The sequence below is a fragment of the Gracilinanus agilis genome, chromosome 5 (assembly GCF_016433145.1).
Source record: "Gracilinanus agilis isolate LMUSP501 chromosome 5, AgileGrace, whole genome shotgun sequence".
Classification (NCBI taxonomy): Eukaryota; Metazoa; Chordata; class Mammalia; order Didelphimorphia; family Didelphidae; genus Gracilinanus; species Gracilinanus agilis.
In genome coordinates this window covers 270846905-270865597 of record NC_058134.1, presented here as the reverse complement: position 1 = coordinate 270865597, position 18693 = coordinate 270846905, and the positions used below count along the sequence as shown (strand labels likewise).

The 18693-nt window shown below is 39.1% G+C and overlaps 1 protein-coding gene across 1 annotated transcript in view; it reads right to left on the bottom strand.

The window, feature by feature from the left end:
• The window catches only part of GRIP1 (glutamate receptor interacting protein 1), a 491773-nt gene that overhangs the window by 60438 nt on the left and 412642 nt on the right, over nucleotides 1-18693 (bottom strand). Inside the window, exon 12 of the mRNA XM_044679204.1 lies at nucleotides 1621-1765. Coding sequence (XP_044535139.1) covers nucleotides 1621-1765 — 145 coding nt within the window. The remainder of the gene's footprint in view (nucleotides 1-1620; nucleotides 1766-18693) is intronic.

Here is an 18693-nt window from a genome sequence, read left to right as displayed (position 1 = left end):
TTTTTATTTATCAAGGGAGTGGGAGGGGGAAAGGAAGGAAGAGAAAGGAAAGAATAATTGAAAAAAACTGATTAAAAAAAGAATTCAGCTCATGGGTCAATGGGATAATCACAGAAATAATTGGTAGTGTTTATGTCATGCTTTTAGATTTGACAATCTAATTATTCTTATTAAATTATTATTTAAATGTTATTTTATTTTATCTTTACAAAGATGTAGATACTATTATCAACCCTGTTTTCATAGATGGAGAAACTGAGACACAGAAAAGACTAAGTGACTTTCCCAATAAGTGTCTGGGGCAGAATTTGAACTTGGATATAGAGAATGATCTGTTTGTGCATTCTGGGACAGCCTTAGGGGCTCAATTCAGCCTCAGAGAATGAAAGAAATGATCAGTTCAGTTCAGAACTGTAGAATGTCCTCCATGCTGCACCTTCCCACTGAACCTGTAGCCTGGGGATGTGTGAGGGGCTCAGCAGCTAATGAACAAAGTGAGAACAGCGAGATGCTGAGCTGTCACTGGCTGGCAGCATTCCTCTGGACAGACCTCTTCATCTCCCTGAAGCTCTGCTTCTTTCTCTGTCAGACTGACGGGCTACAAATCTTCCTTCAAAGGCCTGGGGGACATGCTGCGAAACTATCCATCAATGCAGTTTGTAAATCTCCAAACAGTCACATCAACTCCGAGGAGGAGCGGCTTCCTCTGTGATGCTTCTCAATGTCACACTGGGACACAGAGTGTTTTGTTTTGTTTGGAAAACCTTTAAGTTCTGCCTTAGAACCAATTGGTTCTAAGGCAGAAGTGGTAAGGGCTAGGCAACAGGGGTTAAGTGACTTGCCCAGGATCACACAGCTAGGAAGTGTCTGAAGTCACATTTGAACCCAGGAGCTCCCATTCTCCTGAACTGGCTCTCTACCCACGGCTTAGCTGCTTCCACAGAGAATTTTAAAGCCTTTCCTGAGCCCCTCGATAGCCGGGGCTCTCCCTCCAAAATAACTTGTATTTAACTACCTTGTATTTCTTCCCTTTCCATTTATTCTGTCTTTACCTATATACGTCCTCTATTTTGTCTCCACCATCAAAACAATAGCAACAACGACAATAGCTAACATTTAGAGAATGCTTTACAATGTTTCAGGCACTGTGCTCAGCATTTTATAATGATCTCTTTTGATCCTCACCAACCACCCTAGGAGATAGATGCTATTATTATCACCCCCATTTTAGAGAGGAGGAAACTGAGGCAGACAGAGGCTGTGACTTGTCTAGGATCACACAAAGAGTAAGGGTCTGAGGCTGGATTTAAACTTGGGTCTTTCTGACTCCAGATCTAGTGGCATTACTTAGTGACTTGAATCTAGTGGTGTTACTTAGTGACTTGAATGCACTCTCGTCTCTACAACAGTCAAGACTGTTACACTTACTAAATCTTTATCCCCAGTGCCACCCGCTGTGCCTGGCTCATAGAAGGCGCTTCATAAAGACTTGTTCATTGACTCTGAAACGTTAAGATCCATCCTTTCTGGAAGGACTCATAAGGAATCGGACTGGTGACACAATGGAAGAAAGGCACGAGCTACGGCATCGTTGGAAGAAACGGCGGCTCCCCCCTTTACCTTTCAGCCAGTCCTCCCTTAGTGAGGCTGGAGATGATTATGGGATCGAAAGGCTCCTCCGTTCCTGAAATCGTGATGCCCAGGGGGCCTCCGTAGCGCTTGAGCTCCACCGTGTAAATAATGGCTCCCGAACTCTCCTGTTCATCTGAAGGAAAAGAAGACAGGGTGAGATGGAGAGGCTGAGGGAGGTTTCAAAAGGGCCCCTCCAAATATATATATATATATATACATATATATATATATAATTTATACATTATTATATGTTATTAAATAGAAATATTATTATACATTATTAGATATAAATATAAATAATATAAATAAAAATTTATATATGTATCAATACATTTTATTATATTTATTGTTGTTATATTTATTATATTATAACATTTATTATATATTATCTATATTAAACAAAAATTATATATATAAAATAAACATTAAATAATAAATAAAAAATAAAATTCAGAGATAAACAACACAATAAATAATGACAGCAAAGATAAATAAATAAAAATAAGTAAATAAAAACAAAAAGTAAATAAATAATAAAATGAATATATGAATAAATATATAATTTCTTAAATACAAAATATTTAAGAAAAACACTTAATGAATATATGTCCATAGGTTATATGGGTGCCTATATAAGTCTATATATGTGTAGGTGTGTGTCTGTATGTGTGTAAGTCTTTAAATTTCTATGCAAATGCGTATGTGTGTTTATACAGATATATATGTGTCTATAAGTATGTGTGGGTCTGTATAGGTATAGATGTATATATATATATGTGTGTGTGTGTGTGTGTCTTTATAAATGTGAATATACAGGTGTATGTGTCTATGTATATATATGTGTATAGTTAGGTGTATTTGTGTACACACAGAGATAGCTAGGTGGCTAATGGATAACTGGGCTTTGGGGGTTAGAAGATCTGGGTTAAAATCTCATATTATATTGTGCTTTAACACAGTACAAAGGATGATGGAACAGCTCAGGGTCTGATCAATACTTCCTTGCTGGGTGACCCTGGGCAAGTCACTTAACTTCTGTTTGCTTTCCTCCATGAATCCATTTAATCCACAGAGAAGGATATGTTTATATTTTTGCTCCAGTATTTTTCCCAAGAAGACTTCGTGGTCTGTTTTGGTGTGGTGTGGTTCAATTATTAGACATAATGGAACAGCCGAACAAAAACATGCACATATATGTCTACATATGTGTGTCTATTTCTGCATATGTGCCTCTATATGTGTGCATTATATATGTCAAAATGACACATGTTAACATAAAATGTTAGCACAGCATGTTCATTGTGTCTCCCTGTTTACACACTTACACATGTATGTATGAATACATGTGAATACAAGGGAATGCACGTGCACATATATGCTACCTATTTGGTATGTGCTTGTGTATATGTAGATGTCGATATTTATAAATCTATATGGATGCACCTCTGTAGTTTATTACTACACACATATCCTTCATTTAGTGACAACTATCTACATTCTCCCATATTTAGGTACACATTTATCCTCCCACACACATGTTCCTAAACATACATGCCCCTATTTATGTAGGAAACATTGGAAAACACTTTCCCAAGATGTCGTTTCAGGTACACCTTGGATTCGACTTTCTTAGGGGAAGGAGCTGCGTCCACCCTTTGGATAGGGTAAACCCAAGGGCATCGGTGCCGATGAAGGGAATTGCTGTCCCAGAGAACAGAAAACTGGGAATGATCCATCTGCCTAGACCCCATTGAAGTTTCCAGCAGCGTCGGTATGCTCGAAGGGGGCTGTGTGGTGTCTACTGATAGACTGGAAGCCCCCGGAGGGCAGGGCTGTGCTGTGTGAGCTTCAGTAGCCACAATGCTTGGCACAGAATAGGTGCCTAATAACTCCTTGCCAGTGGAGCCCAGCTTCCTCTGTTAAGATGTTAAAGAGTTCAGGCTGACCCTTTAGAACTTGTATCATAATGGGCTTCAACACAGTACAAATCCCCGGGGGTGGTGGATGGGACAGCTCAGGGTGGAGGAAAAGAATGGGCTAAGGAGAGTTTCTAGGTCTATGTTTTTGAAACTGCTGATATTAGCTCCAGGACCTTACCTAACACTATCATTTATAAGGCAGTTTCTTCCCAGAAACCCTGTTGATGCAAAAAGTGCAAGTATGATTATTATTATCATCGTGCTCCAGATGAGGAAATGGGGACTCAGAGAACAGAACTGGATGGCTTCTGGTCACATTGGTCAAGGTCAAGGCTTGGACCAACACCCAAATCTTCTCCCCCCCCAAATCTGGCTGTTTTCACATCACCCTAGTGAACTACCAAGAGGTGGGGAAAATGGCGGGATATTTTCAGGAGTCACTGAAGTGACTTTTGTGGCAGGGCATCACTGCTGCTGTCAAGTCAAAGAAGATGGATATGTCTACGGCATTACACAATGGAAGGATGGTCAGATTTGGAAACAGAGGGCCAGTGGAGGTCAGGCCCTTTCTCTGTTGACTTCTGCCATCATGTCCATGATCCATAACTCTGGGCTTCATTTTCTTCATCTATAAACTTAGGAGGTCAGACTCGACCTCTAAGCTCCATTCCAGCATTAAATCTATGATTTTTATGGCTTGTTCAGGGCAGCCAGGTGGCACAGGAGATAGGAGAGAGAGAGACAGAGAGAGAGAGAGAGAGAGAGAGAGAGAGAGAGAGAGAGAGAGAGAGAGAAAGAGAGAGAGAAAGAGAGAAAGAGCGCTGGGCCTGGAGTCAGGAGGATTCATCTTCCCAAGCTCAAATCCAGCCTCAGCCTCAGATACCAGTTGTAAGACCATGGGCAAGTCACTTAATCCAGTTTCCTCAACTGGAAATAGAGTTGGAGAAGGAAACGGCAAACTACTCTAGTGTCTTTGTTAAGAAAACACTAAAAGGGATCATGAAGGGTTGGACATGACTGAAATGACTGAATAATGACAAAAAGACTCTGGGCAAGTCACTTAAATCTATTTCCCTCAGTTTCTTCATCTGTAAAAATGGGCTGGAAAAGGAAAGGGCAAACTATTTTAATATCTTTACCAAGAAAACCCTAAATGGGGTCATGATGAGTTGGACATGACTGAAATGACTGAACAATGACAAGAAGACTCTGGATAAATCACTTAACCCTATTTGCCTTAGTTTTTTTTTTTTTTATCTATAAAACAGTTGAAAAAGGAAATGGCAAACTATTTTAGTATCTTTGCCAAGAAAACTCCAAATGGGGTAAAAAAGAGTAAGATACGATGGAAATACTTCAACAACAAATTGATAGATCATTATAATTTCATTCAAAATGATGAATATATGTTTATTTTTATTTATTTATATATTTTTTAAAAACCAACCTTACTTCCACCTTAGAACCAATACTATGTATTGGTTCCAAGGCAGAAGAGTGGTAAGGGTAGGCAATGGGGGTTAAGTGACTTGCCCAGGGTCACACAGCTAGGAAGTGTCTGAGGCCGAATTTGAACCCAGGACTTCCCATCTCTAAGCCTGACTCTCAATCCACTGAGCCACCCAGCTGCTCCCCCATATATCTTTAGAGTAGTTGTACTATTCGTGAGTAATCAGTGGCTTGAGTTACCATCTCCTCTCTTCACATCTTGGAAATTCATTCTCAGCTATGCTCTGGGATAATATATAACACAGTATATGACTATTCCATGATTATTTCCCTTCTGAAACTGCATCTTCTTTATAAACACAATTGGCATATGTACTAAATCACTCCAGTATCCTTGCCAAGAAAAGCCCATGGATAGCTATGGTCCAAGGGACTGGTCACTGAGTCAAACACAACTGAACAAGAGTACGAGCACACAGGAAGTCTGTAAGTGAAAACTTCTGGGATATGTGGCCTGAATAGACAAACAAAGGACACACAAATAGCATTTCATCACTTTTACATAATAGGTATCATGACAGGGCCAAAGCCATGACAACTTAGAAACTGAAGTGTTTTCTTTGCAAGAATATTTCAAAAGCATGCCCAGAGTTTTTGGTTTCTTCTCTGAACCCATCTATGGCTTCTCAATGATTAAATGGACACTTTAGTTCTCTAGCTAAAGATACAATGAAATGTTCCTTTAACAGAATATTTTGTTTTCAAGATTAGCCTCTGTTGGGGCAGCTGGGTAGCTCAGTGGATCTCAAGTCAGTCAGTCAGGCCTAGAAACGGGAGGTCTTGGTTCAAGTCTGACCTCAGACACTTCCCAGCTGTGTGACCCTGGGCAAGTCACTTGACCCCCATTGCCTACCCTTACCACTCTTCCACCTATGAGCCAATACACAGAATAAGGGTTAAAAAAAAAAAAAAAGATTAGCCTGTGTCAAAGAAACTATTAGCACGTCCTGGCTTTAGAAAGGGCAACTGTTCTGTTAGGATATGAAGCCTTAAAATAAGGAGGAAGGAAAAGCTTGAGTTAACAATTCAATTATCAGCAAGCTGAGGGAAGGATTACTGTGAATACAGATTGAAGTGGTCTGCAGAGGAATATTGCAAACACTGTATGTCGTCCTAGTCAACACCTGTTCGACTGCTGGTCACACACTCGGAGCTCTGAAAGACTTCCATCTTTCCCACTTTCTTAAAGTTCCTGTAATGACTAGATGTTATGGCTGCGTCCCACCCCAGACTTCCAGAAGCTCACGTACGATACTCTACTGTCTATCACAGCAGAAAGGCAGGCTGGTGTAACACAGAGATCAGGCTCGGAGTCAGGAACTAAGCCTAAGACACAGACTTAGCTCTTTGGCCATAACTAAGTCAGCAGCCCAGTCAAGCGTCCATACTGAAAATTTATAGATGGCATGCCAATCTGCTGCATCAGTGGATAGAGTTTCTGATGAGCTGCTGGTCCGCATGGATGAGTGTAGTTCCCACTTAGGAAATTCCACACACAATAAATAAAAAATCCACACACAATCTAACTTGAAAACAAAAGAAATGACAACGAATTCTTAAGTTTAGAAAAACAGAATTCAAAGCAGGAGGTATTTATCCTGGAAAAGTTGACCCCTGGCTTTCAAAAGCTAAGGTGGATGGGAAACAAAGCTTCCTCCAGCCTATTGCTTAAGCAGCTGGTAACGGGTGAGTGATTGCCTCTAACAGGTTGCAGAGGGCATCATCAGAAAAAGGTTTGATTTATATGGTGAAGGTACATCAAATCCATCCATTTTTTATGCTCTGTGATAGATGGAAGCCACTCACAATTTTAAGGATCTCATTACATAGGCATAAACCACTTTCATTCTTTAGCCTTCCTCTGTTCATTCTACTTGGGACAGACTTCTGGAGTTTACATCTTTCCAGTAAAAATCAGCAGAGTTAAGATACAGATTATTTCAGGGAACCTTGGACAGCTGTTTTAGGTAAGCCATTATTTAATTCTGAGAGCATTACAAATAGTTTCACATTCCCAACCTGGTAGACCAGTTGCATGTATAGCAAGCCTCCTAGTCAAGCATCACTTCATTATATCATATAAATCAGTGGTTCCCAAACTTTTTGACCTACCTCCCCCTTTCCAGAAATGATATTACTTAGCAACCCCTGTCACATACTATCACCGCCCCCTTACAGTTATTCACTGCCCCCAAATGCACCTGTGGCCATCACCACTCCCTTGGATTGCTGCAGTGCCCACCAGGGGGCAGTGGTGCCCACTTTGGGAATCACTGATCTGGAGGGTCATAAAGAGTTGGACCTGACTGAATGGCTGAACCAGTAGCTGAGGCAGGATTTGGACTCAGAACTTTCTGAACCCAAGTCTGTTGCTCTAAGCCCAGCTGCCTGGCTTCTGTGATATACAGCAGGGAAAGCTTCTGCCTTTGGTGGTTCTTTCAGGCAGTTCAAAGAATTTAAAAATTACAATTCATGTTGGGAAAAGAATCCCTACTACCACACAACTGATATGTGGTCATCCAGCCTTTTCTGGAAGAATCTATTGCTTTCCAAGACAGCTTATTCACCTTTTGGGCAGAAGTTTTTCCTTATATTTTGCTTAAATTTACCTCTTTGAAATTCCCCTGCACCCCATCAAAGTTCCTTTTCTTGTCAAAGTCTAATATTTCATATACTTCAAATAGTCAAAATACTAAAACTCTCACTAGATCCTACCTTCTTTTCAATCTGTTATTTTACATGTCTCCTGTCTCTCAAGATCCTTGAAAAATTATCTATACTTGGTGCTTTGCTTTCTCTTTCTCTCTTATATTTTCTAAAACCTCTAAAATTTGGCTCTGACCTTATCATTCAACTAAAATTGCTCTCTTCAAAGTTGCCAAGAGCATCTTCACTGCTAGATCTAATGATCTTTTTTCAGTCCTTGGATTGATCCTTCTTGACCTTTTAGCATTTCTCTCTTTCCCTCTCTCTCCTGTTTTTATCTTCTGGTTCTCCTCCTACCTACCTGACAAATCCTTCTTAAGTCTCCCTAGCTGATTATATTTAATGTTTTAAACACATGTTTAATTTTATTTAATGCTCCAAGGATTATTGCATAGGTGGATAAAATATCTGCTTTTTGCAACTGCCTATAAGTATTAGGGTGTATGTTCATATTCTCTAGGTTGGCAGAAAGTGTTTTGGGGACAGTAGACAAGATAATGGGGATGATAGCCTATTCCCACATGACTAATTTCTTCTGCTAGGTCTCTATATTTTGAGAGTTTTTTATTCCATTTATCTTGGAGATTATGAATATTTGATATAGCTACTGCTCTTAAAATGATGTTCTTTAGTTTTTATGGATCACTGTTGTGTCTAGAATTTTGAATAGCACTTTAGTCTGTGATAATGATCCAGTTCTATCATAGTTTACTGGTTAATGGTCCAGGATATTTTGAAGTCTATATTTGTAATGTGGAGTTGTATCATCTATCAGCCCATGAAAGATAGCAGGGATTTCATGTATGATTCTAGCCACCAGGTTGTATCTTGGTGAGTAATTAGTAGGTGCTAAATTTTTGAAACTTGCAAAGATGAGATGCTCCGCTGTAATGTTTCCTTGCATAATCAGCACTGATCAATAAGTCTGGCTTCGTGAAGGATAATCCATTGATAAATTCTGATGGCAGTGACTTGCCACCATAAACCCCTCCATTTCCATGAACAAATCTGTGCGACATAGATATTTGTTTGATGTATCTTTATCGACACCTTATTGGTTGAGTTCATATGAATTCAGTTCATGGCAAACCTTTGGATTCTATGCTTAGGTCTTACCCATTCGAGAAGCTCCTTTTGGAGGTAAACCACTTTTAATTAGGTCCAGCAAATCTGTGCTCTGTTCCTATTGTCAGTTTTTACTAATAATCAGTGAAGTGATGACTGCTGGTTGTAAAAGGATTTCTGTAAATTGTTCATGTGTTTTTCATGTGCTCTGAGACATCTCGTTCCTTCTTTATGATGAAGTGCTAATTTTTCCACAGCTGCCTTAGGATGATGGACCCCAGGTTTCACCAACATCTTACAAGTTTTTGACAGTATCTTTTTCAAATCTGTTAGGTTTAGAAACATTTGATGGCTTCAAATGAATTTTTAAACTAGTTTTATGTTGATGTTAATTGCTTTAAAGTAGTTTTCCCTGGAAGCTTTAATTTCACAATGACAGCAAGTCCTAATTTACTCAGCTATGGCTTTTGCCATGATATTTTTATACTCAATGTATTTTCTTAGAAGAGATCAAGGTATTTACAAGTATCATTTATCATTCAGTCTGAATTCAAGCTTGAAGCCTTTTTTTTGAAGTCTCCTTTTTTTTACTTCACACATATTAAGAACCCTATGCTTATTGAGTTCAAATGGTATCATTCGAAAAGCGTTCCATTAAGAGTAGGGCTCTTAACCTGGGGTCCATGAACTTTTTTTAATTTGAAGTTTTTCATTATCATTGGTTTCCTTTGCAATTCTATTTTATTTTGTGCATTTAAAAGCATTCTTCTGAGAAGGGGATCATAGCTTTTACAAACCTGCTAATGGGGTCTAGAACACACACGCACACGCGCGCACACACACACACACAAAGTTTAAGGAACCTCTGTTTCAGATAAAGAAATGTATATGGTGGTGGTGTTTTTTTTTTTAATAGTCCTCTCTCTCTCTCTTGTGGGAAGCCAATAAGAGAATAGATAAAAATCTGAGACTCCTCTTTTGTCCCCTTTTATGATCCACAGTTTTTCTTATTGAAAAACATTATAGCCTTCTAGAAAAACTTTAAGTTCTTAGTAAACCAGCACTTAATGAGTTAACAGCCTTTTTTCACTCAGCAGAGTAAAGCTGCAGCTGTGGGTATATCTCTTTAACTGCTCCAGGCATCCTAAGGTCATGCAGTGGCAAGCTCAGGCAAAATAACTTTTAGATAAAGTGAGGCTCAATTTTGACCTTGGGACTGGTTCTCACCCGGCATTATATTCGTGGGAGAGTTCTTTGTAAAACTATAACTTTATTGTGCTTTGATGTGACATAATTTGTATTTCTCCGCAAATGCGAAGTTTCGAGGGTGGGGTTCTTTTGTCTGAAATGAGTCTTGAAATATATATAATAAACTTCATGCTCCTGGAGCCAGAGCTGGAAGCATGAGGTAAAAGACAACTCTCTTGTTCCATCCTTATTTCCTTATCAACTAAACTGTCCTTATCATACTATCAGAGAAGATAAAGAGATCTCCACTCACACACACACACACACTCTCTCTCTCTCTTCTTTCCCTCTTTTTCTCTCCCTCTTAATATTTGGAAATGACTCCCTTTTTAATTTGGAAGCCATACCCAATTCTATTTAGGGGAAATTATAATGGATTTAAGGCTAGGCAGAACTGTCTTAGGGACTAAAAATGCCTCCCTGAAAGATTCCATGTTTTATTTCAATTGTCTTGGTGGCATACTTTAAATAAAAATAAGTTTTCCATGTCCATGTCAAATGCTCTAGAGTTCTCTCAATACTTATTTCCGTTTCGTATAACATGTACAGTGCATGAATATGCCATGAGGACAGAACTAGACCAGTCAAAGACTTTGAGATAGTCAACAAAGGCAGTAGAAATGTTAAAACACTTTAGGCAGGGGGAACTAGTTTGATAGTTGTTGAATTGCTGATAAGCTGCTTTTTGTATCCCTAGAATTTTTTGGTTCTCCCTTTTTGCTCCTCAATTGATTATTAGTGATACAAGCTGAGCTCGCTTTCTAAAGTGCATACAAACCCTTTAAACTTCTATTTAGATGGATCACTCTTGTTATCCTTCTTTGGCAACTGATGAGTGATACTTTCTATTAGAAAAGATGGGATTAGGCTTAAGTCTGAGAGAAAGCTGGTAAAGCATTTTTTCCAAAAAAGCAATTCACTACAAAGAGTGCAGCTATAAATATTTTTGTACATGTCTTTTTCCTTATGATGTCTTTGGGGTACAAACCCAGTCTTTTAGTGCCCTTTGGGCATAGTTCCAAATTGCCATTCAGAATGGTTGGATCAATTCACAACTCTACCAGCAATATATTAAAGTCTCAATTTTGCCACATCCCCTCCAACATTTATTACTTTCCTTTGCTGTCATGCTAGCCAATCTGCAAGGTATGAGGTGGTACCTGTGTTAGTGGAAATTTGGGGTTCATTTGAGCCTTAAATTTTTAGATATATGACATAAACTTCCTGTGGAAATTTAGGGCACTTTGAAACTACATTTCCCAAGATTCAACGGGTTTCCTGTCTTATGTGGTGACGTGAGCCAACATAAAGCGTAGCTTAAATAGAGAGGACTTGATTGGGATGCGCTCTTTTTCGTAGGAGGCAGCAAGGTGGGAGAAGGTATGGTGGGCCTTATATTTTACCAACATGGCTTTAATTAAAATATTAATATTTCTATTAACATCTGTCTATATCCATTTTAATTGTAACATACCTCAGAGTTGTTTTGATTTTCATTTCTCTAATTATAAGAGATTTAGAACACTTTTTCATGTGTTTATTGATAGCTTTTATTTCTTTATCTGAAAATTGCCCGTTTATGTCCCTTGTCCATTTATCATTTGGGGAATGGCTTGATTTCTTATACAATTGATTTAGCTCCTTATATATTTGAGTAATTAGACCTTTGTCAAAGTTTTTTGTTATAAAGATTTTCCCCCAATTTGTTGATTCCCTTCTAATTTTGGTTGCATTGGTTTTGTTTGTGAAAAACTGGAAAACAAGGATATACCCTTCAATTGGGGAATGGCTGAACAAATTGTGGTATCTGTTGGTGATGGAATACTATTGTGCTCAAAGGAATAATGAACTGGAGGAATTCCATGTGAACTGAAATGGCCTCCAGGAAATGATGCAGAGTGAAAGGAGAAGAACCTGGAGAACATTGTACAGAGACTGATACACTGTGGTAAAAATCGAATGTAATGGTCTTCTGTACTAGCAGCAATGTAATGATCCAGGACAACTCTGAAGGACCTTAGCCATCAATTTTACAAAGAAGTTAAGAGCTTCAGTCACCTCCCTTGGTATACCTGTTCTCCTCTTTAGATTCATGGTGCAGAAACTTTCTGTTATTTGTAAAGTGCTTTGCACAGTGCCTGGCATATAATAGATGCTTAATACATTCCTCTATCTGTCTGTCCCTTCCTCTGTTCTGTTCTTTCTTTCTTCCTTCCTTCCTTCCTTCCTTCCTTCCTTCCTTCCTTCCTTCCTTCCTTCCTTCCTTGAACACAAAGAAATGCCACTCCGTTATCTCACCATGTTGACTTAGAGTTCAGTTAACCTGTCACCTCATTCTTCATGTTCCTCTAATTCTGTGACTCTGCCTAAGCCATTAACTCATTTTATGTATGGTCAATACCCTACTATACTCAATCATTTCAGAGTTCCTCCCAGGCCTTCACAGCTACCCTAATAGATGGTGTCTCCATTGTATGTATCCCTGGATGTCATTCTCTACTTTGCCACAGATTGTCCCCTTAATTTATGAATGGATGATGTCTTGGGTTGACGGTGAGGGCTCATTATTATCATCTAATACTTCTTGTCTTTTTTAATGGGACTCAGCTAGAAATGGTGCGAGCACAAATGATTTGTTGAAAAATTATTCATTTGAGGCGAAGTTGCTCTTTACAATTCTGGAACTATTTTTAGCTTGTCCTTGGACAATCGATTGCTTTTGATTTTTTTTTTTTAGTAACAAAAGCTGTGAATACTCTATACAAATCCATAAACATGTAATGGGCTTATATTTGCAGGGCTTATTGGTGTCCTGATCTGGCAATAGATATGATACTTTTTCTTAAGAAATCATCTACTCCTTTGGAGAGATACCACAAGTGTAATATATATTTCAGATTTTTTTGATCATTTATGCTGATTTTTCCCTCACTTTAGTTTATTATTGTCTATAAAGAAATTACTTATATATAGCATGGCTATCTCTGGGAGAGGAGAAACTGGGGAAAATTATGGTATATATAGCATGGCTATCTCTGGGAGAGGAGAAACTGGGGAAAATTATAGTGATATATTAAAAAATACAACAGTAAAAACTTATTAAAACAAATGAAACCAACCAAAAAAAGAAAGTTGAAATCAAGCTTGCACTTGAAAAGAAGATAGTAAAATGTTTGGCTATTAATTTATTGGCTAATGCCAAATGTTTTACCTAATAAATATGGATATTACTTGGCCCCAACACTTTCCATTTCTCAAGGAAGTTTTAATTGGCTCCCTCAAAATGAATCTTCGGTTATTCATCCTATTACTGGTGCTCAATGTTTATGCTTCTTGGTTTGATGAAAGTTACATTTTTGTCATGCTGGACTTTCTGTGGCCACATGGATGATCAATACTTTTCCACATCCTCTAATTTCTCTTGTCTCTGATGTTTTGTTTACATCTCAAGCTGCTGTTGGGTTTTGGCTTGATATACATATTTTTAAATTCTTACCTCTTAGAATCAATTCTCTGTTTTGGTTCCAAGGCTGAAGAGTAGTAAGGGCTAGGCAATGGGGATTAAGTGACTTGCTCAGGATCACACAGTTAGAAGGTGTCTGAGGCCAAATATGAACCCCAAGACCTCTCATCTCTAGACCTGGTTCTGTATCCCCTAGTTGAACCACCTAGATGCCCTGATATTTGGTTTTTAATATTATTTTATATCAATTAAAAAGAATTTCATATTCGTGTTAGTACGTAACAGGCATGGGGCTAAGTTTTGTAGAAACAATGAGAAAAGAGAAATTGTTTGCCTTTTAAAGAGCTGATAGTCTAACAGGGGAGAGACAACTTCACACAAATAAGAATACAAATGAGAGACGTGAAATGAATATAAGGCAGTTTGGAGAGAGTGTGTACTGGTACCTGGAGGAAACAGGGAAAATTTTCATGTAAAAGATGGTGTTTGAGCTGAGTCTTGAAGGAAACCAAGGATTATGGAGCATGGAGGTGAGGAGGCAGAGTATCCTAGACAGGGGAGCCAGAGAGCACAAAGGCACAGAGATAGGAGATGGATTGTAATGTATTTGGAATAGCAAATAGGCTAGTATGGACTGAGCATAAGAGGGGGAGTAAGATATAAGACTGGACAGGCAGGAAGGTACTGAGTTATTAAGAGATTGAAGAGCCAAAAAGAGGAGATCTTATTTGATACTAAGAGGTAACAGTAAGCCAGTGGAGTTTATTGCATTGAAGCACAACATGATAGGACTTATGCTTTAAGAAAACACTTTGGCAGTTGTCTAAAAGATGGACCAAAGTGGGGAAAGGCTTGAACTATATAGGAAACTATCCAGGAGGCCACTGTAACAGCTCAGGCAAGAGGTGATGAAGCCTAGGGCTAAGATTTTGTTATTGCTTAGTCGTTTTCAGTTTTGCCTGACTATTTATGACCCCATTTGAGACTTTCTTGGCAAAGATACTGGAGTGCTTTACCCTTTCCTTCTCCAGCTCATTTTACAGATGAGAAAATGAAGGGAAACTGGGATAAGTGCCTTGCCCAGGGTTACAAAGCTAGTAGATGTCTGAGGCTAGATTTGAACTAGAGGAGATGACTCCTGGCCCAGCACTCTGTCCACTGTACTGGCTAGCTGCCCCAGAACTAGGGTAGAGGAAGTTTATGAAAGATGTAGAGACAGAGATGACAAGATCTGGCAACTGACTGGATACAAGGGATAAGTGAGAAGTTGAGGATGAGCCTGAAGCTAGGCTAACAGAATCATGGCACCCTTGATATTCATAGTATGGTTTGGGAAGGGTGGCTTTGGAAGGAAAGATGAGTGGCCTTTTGGACATGAAGAGTCTACAATTCCTTTGGGATATCTGGTTTAAAATGTTTGACTATTAGATAGCTGGTGATACTGGAATGGCACTCAAGACAGATTGAGATTGGATCTATAGATTTTGGAATCAATTATGTAGACAAGATCATTAAACATATGGAGCTAATGAGGTCACCAAGTGAATAAAGAGAGACCCAGAAAGGACAGAGCTTTGGGATACACCCAGTAGTTAATGCTATGATCTCCTTTACACCTGGTTCAAATGACAGAATAGCCTTACTCCTTAGCAAGGCTAATAGGATACCATTCCATCCTTCCTTGTTCAGCATCATGCTTTCACTGATTTTCAATCTTTTCTTCTCTACTCACTCATTCCCTAATGCCTACAAACATGCCCATGTCTTCTCTATCCTGAAAAAACTCTCACATGATCCTTCCATCCCCTTTATTATCCTGTATCTTGTCCTTTTAAGATAAACTCCTTGAAAAAGCTATCTACAATAGGCGTCTCCACTTTCTTCCCACTCTCTTCTTAACTACATACAATCTAGCTGCTGATCTCATCATTCCACTGAAAATGCCCTTTACAAAATTATCCATGATCTTTTTTTTGCCAAATCCAGTGGATTTTTTTCTATCCGCATTCCCCTTGACTTCTTTGCTGCCTTTGACACAGTTTATCATTCTCTCCTTATTCATACTCTGTTCTCTCTAGGTTTTCAGGATGGCACTCTTCTCTGGCTCTCCTCCTGTTCATCTGACCACTCCATCTCTTTTGTGGGATTGTTTCCTCTAACTGTGGTGTCCCTCAGGTTTCTTTCCTGGGCCCTCCTCTCCCTCTATTCTGCTTCACTTGGTGATCTCATTCCATGCATGTAATTACTATCTCTACACTGATAATTCTCAAATCTACTTCTTCTGCTCCAATCTCTCTGCTGACCTCCAATTGTGCATCTCTAACTGCCTTTCTAGACATCTTGAAATGGATGTCTAATAGACATCTTAAATTCAATATATCCAAAATGAAACTCATCATCATTCCCCCTATACTCCCCCTACCCACATATATACCTTCCTTGTTACTATAGAGAGTAACAATCATCGTCCTAGTCCCTCAGGCTCACAACCTAGGAGTCATCCTAGATTCCTCACTATTTCTTAGCCCACCAATATCCCAGCAGTTCCATGCTGATTTCATCTTTGCAATATCTTTTTAATACCCCCTTCTCCTACCCCAACTTTCTCTTTTCTGACCTTGATGCAGGCACCACCTTTCATCTTTATAATCACAACGGTCTGCTTATGGGTCTGTCTGTCTCAAGTCTCTGCCTACTCCAATCCAGGGTACATTTTACCACTAAAGTGATTTTCCTAAAAGTCAGGTCTGCTCCTGTCATTCTTTACTTAAGAAACTTCAGTGGCTTCCTATTGTCTCCAGGAGAAATACATTCAAAGCACCTTGTCAGCTAGTCTCCTCCTACCTTTGTATTCTTTTTACACTTCACTTCCCAATCTTCAGAGATACTCTTCAATCTAGTGATACTGGTCTTCTGGCTGCTCCACAAACAAGGCATTCCATCTCTCAGCTCAGAGCATTTTCCCATGCCTGGAATGCTCTCCTCTGCTCCAATTACTGATCTCCCTGGCTTCTGTTAAGTCCCAACTAAAATCTCATCTTTTACTTGGAAGCCTTCCCTAACCATTCTTAATTCCTGTTAATTATTTCCCATTGGTCCTCCATATAGCTTGTTCTCGTTCTCTCTCTCTCTCTCTCTCTCTCTCTCTCTCTCTCTCTCTCTCTCTCTCTCTCTCTCTGTTTTGATTAAATAGGTATATCTTGTTAGAAAAAATNTCTCTGTCTCTCTCTGTCTCTGTCTCTGTCTCTGTCTCTGTCTCTGTCTCTGTCTCTCTCTCTCTCTCTCTCTCTCTCTCTCTGTCTCTCTGTCTCTCTCTCTCTCCCTCTCTCTCTCCAAATACATATATATATGCATATATATATATATATATTAACCTGTTGTCTCCACCATTAGATTGTATGCTTTTTGAAGGCAGAAACTGTCTTTTGCCCCTTTTTATATCACCAGTGCCCAGCCCATAGTAGATGCTTAATAAATGTTTATTGATTGATAGAAACTTTTGGAGGGCACAGTGGCAGGGCAGATGGCAAAGCCTAGAAGATCTCCACTTCACCAGAATGACTGCCTCCTAGCTCATCCAAGTGGTGTGATTAGCTACTGTCATTTTTATGAACACCACTATAGAAATGAACTGTTCTGATGGTGTCCAAGTTAGTTTTGGGTTGTACTTCCAGACCCATCTGTCTATTCAAGCTTTAGCCCAACTGGCATCCTATGACCCTTTGATTTTCAACATGGATAAGAAATGCCATTTAGAATTTAATATTTCCAAAGTGTAAACACTCAACCATGTCCCACCAATGCAGCCTATGCGGAGGTCCTTAGGATTAGAAGGGAGCTACTGTAGGGTTAAATTAGAACTGCAACTTTTTGAGATAAATAAATGCTGTGTCAATAGAGAGCTCTCATGTAAGACTAAGCAGATGCTAATGATATTATAACCAGCATTTATGTCACAGCAGAAGGTTTGCAAGTATTAGTAAAAGACATGAAAGGAGGCCAGTCTACTTGCTTGTACGGCTCCACTCTAGTTAAGAAAATTAATGGCACCATGAAACAGATGTAAAATTGCAGCATTACTTATCTGTGATACTATTTTCAGGCTACTTGAGTGCTGCCTATTTAGTAAAATGAAAACTCTGGCTGGGATCCATGATGACAGCTGCTTTTTTTTTTTATTTTTTTTTTTATCAAATAGGGATCCTCGGACTTGGAAGAATCACTTCTAAGGGTCAAAATCCATGGGTCATCCAAAGTTCATGGGGACCAGCCTGAGCAAATGAGCTATTCAGAGAAGAAGCATAGAGCCTGGCTCTCACAAGCTTGACTTTTTCCCATTGTCTAAGGGCGTCATACCTTGATATGTCAGAATAATAGATGGTGTTAATACAGTGTTCCTACTCCAAAGTTGATTTTCTGAAAAACGGAATTCAATTTTGCTTTATATGAAAACTGATCATGGTCCTTCCCCCCCCCCCCCCCCAGATCAGTAAGTATAATGATTCCTCCATGGGATGAAATAAAAGATACACAGAGAACATAGACTTTTTTAGGGGGTTGGTGGGGGACGGGAGGGAATATTCCTCGGGGTAAACCATGACATCCGCCACAGTCTGTTTCATACTTGGGTGCTCATCCTACTAGTCTAAAGGCAGTCTCACTGACTCTCATTGACCTCTCTGGCTTATTTGCTGGTAAACAAGTCTTCAGAGTCACAGTCTTTCAGGTAACAACTTCAGTGAATGCTAAGGACATTACATGAGCCTCTCTTTGGAAATAGATCAGGATAATTTGCCTCCAAAATAACAAAAGACAGCCTGAAAGGACTTCATTGCCCAGTTGGTTACTTTGTGAACGTTAAATATTGATGGACTTAAAAAGGAGAGTATTAACTAGAGTAAAGAAGATATAAATCAAAGGGACAGCTGCCAATTTGATCCTCGCTAAATGCATAATTCTAAGATGTTATTTTGAAGCTTCTTGCCATGAGGCATTTATGGCTGTACCTGAGTATATGGATACCAAGTCAGGAAATTAAACTCAAAAAATCCCTTATGGCAGAAAACTAGATAGTAGGATGAAAGGTCTGTTCTAAAACCAATTTCTTTTCATCACTTTAAGAAAGAGAGAACATGAATTATCCTGGGCAGT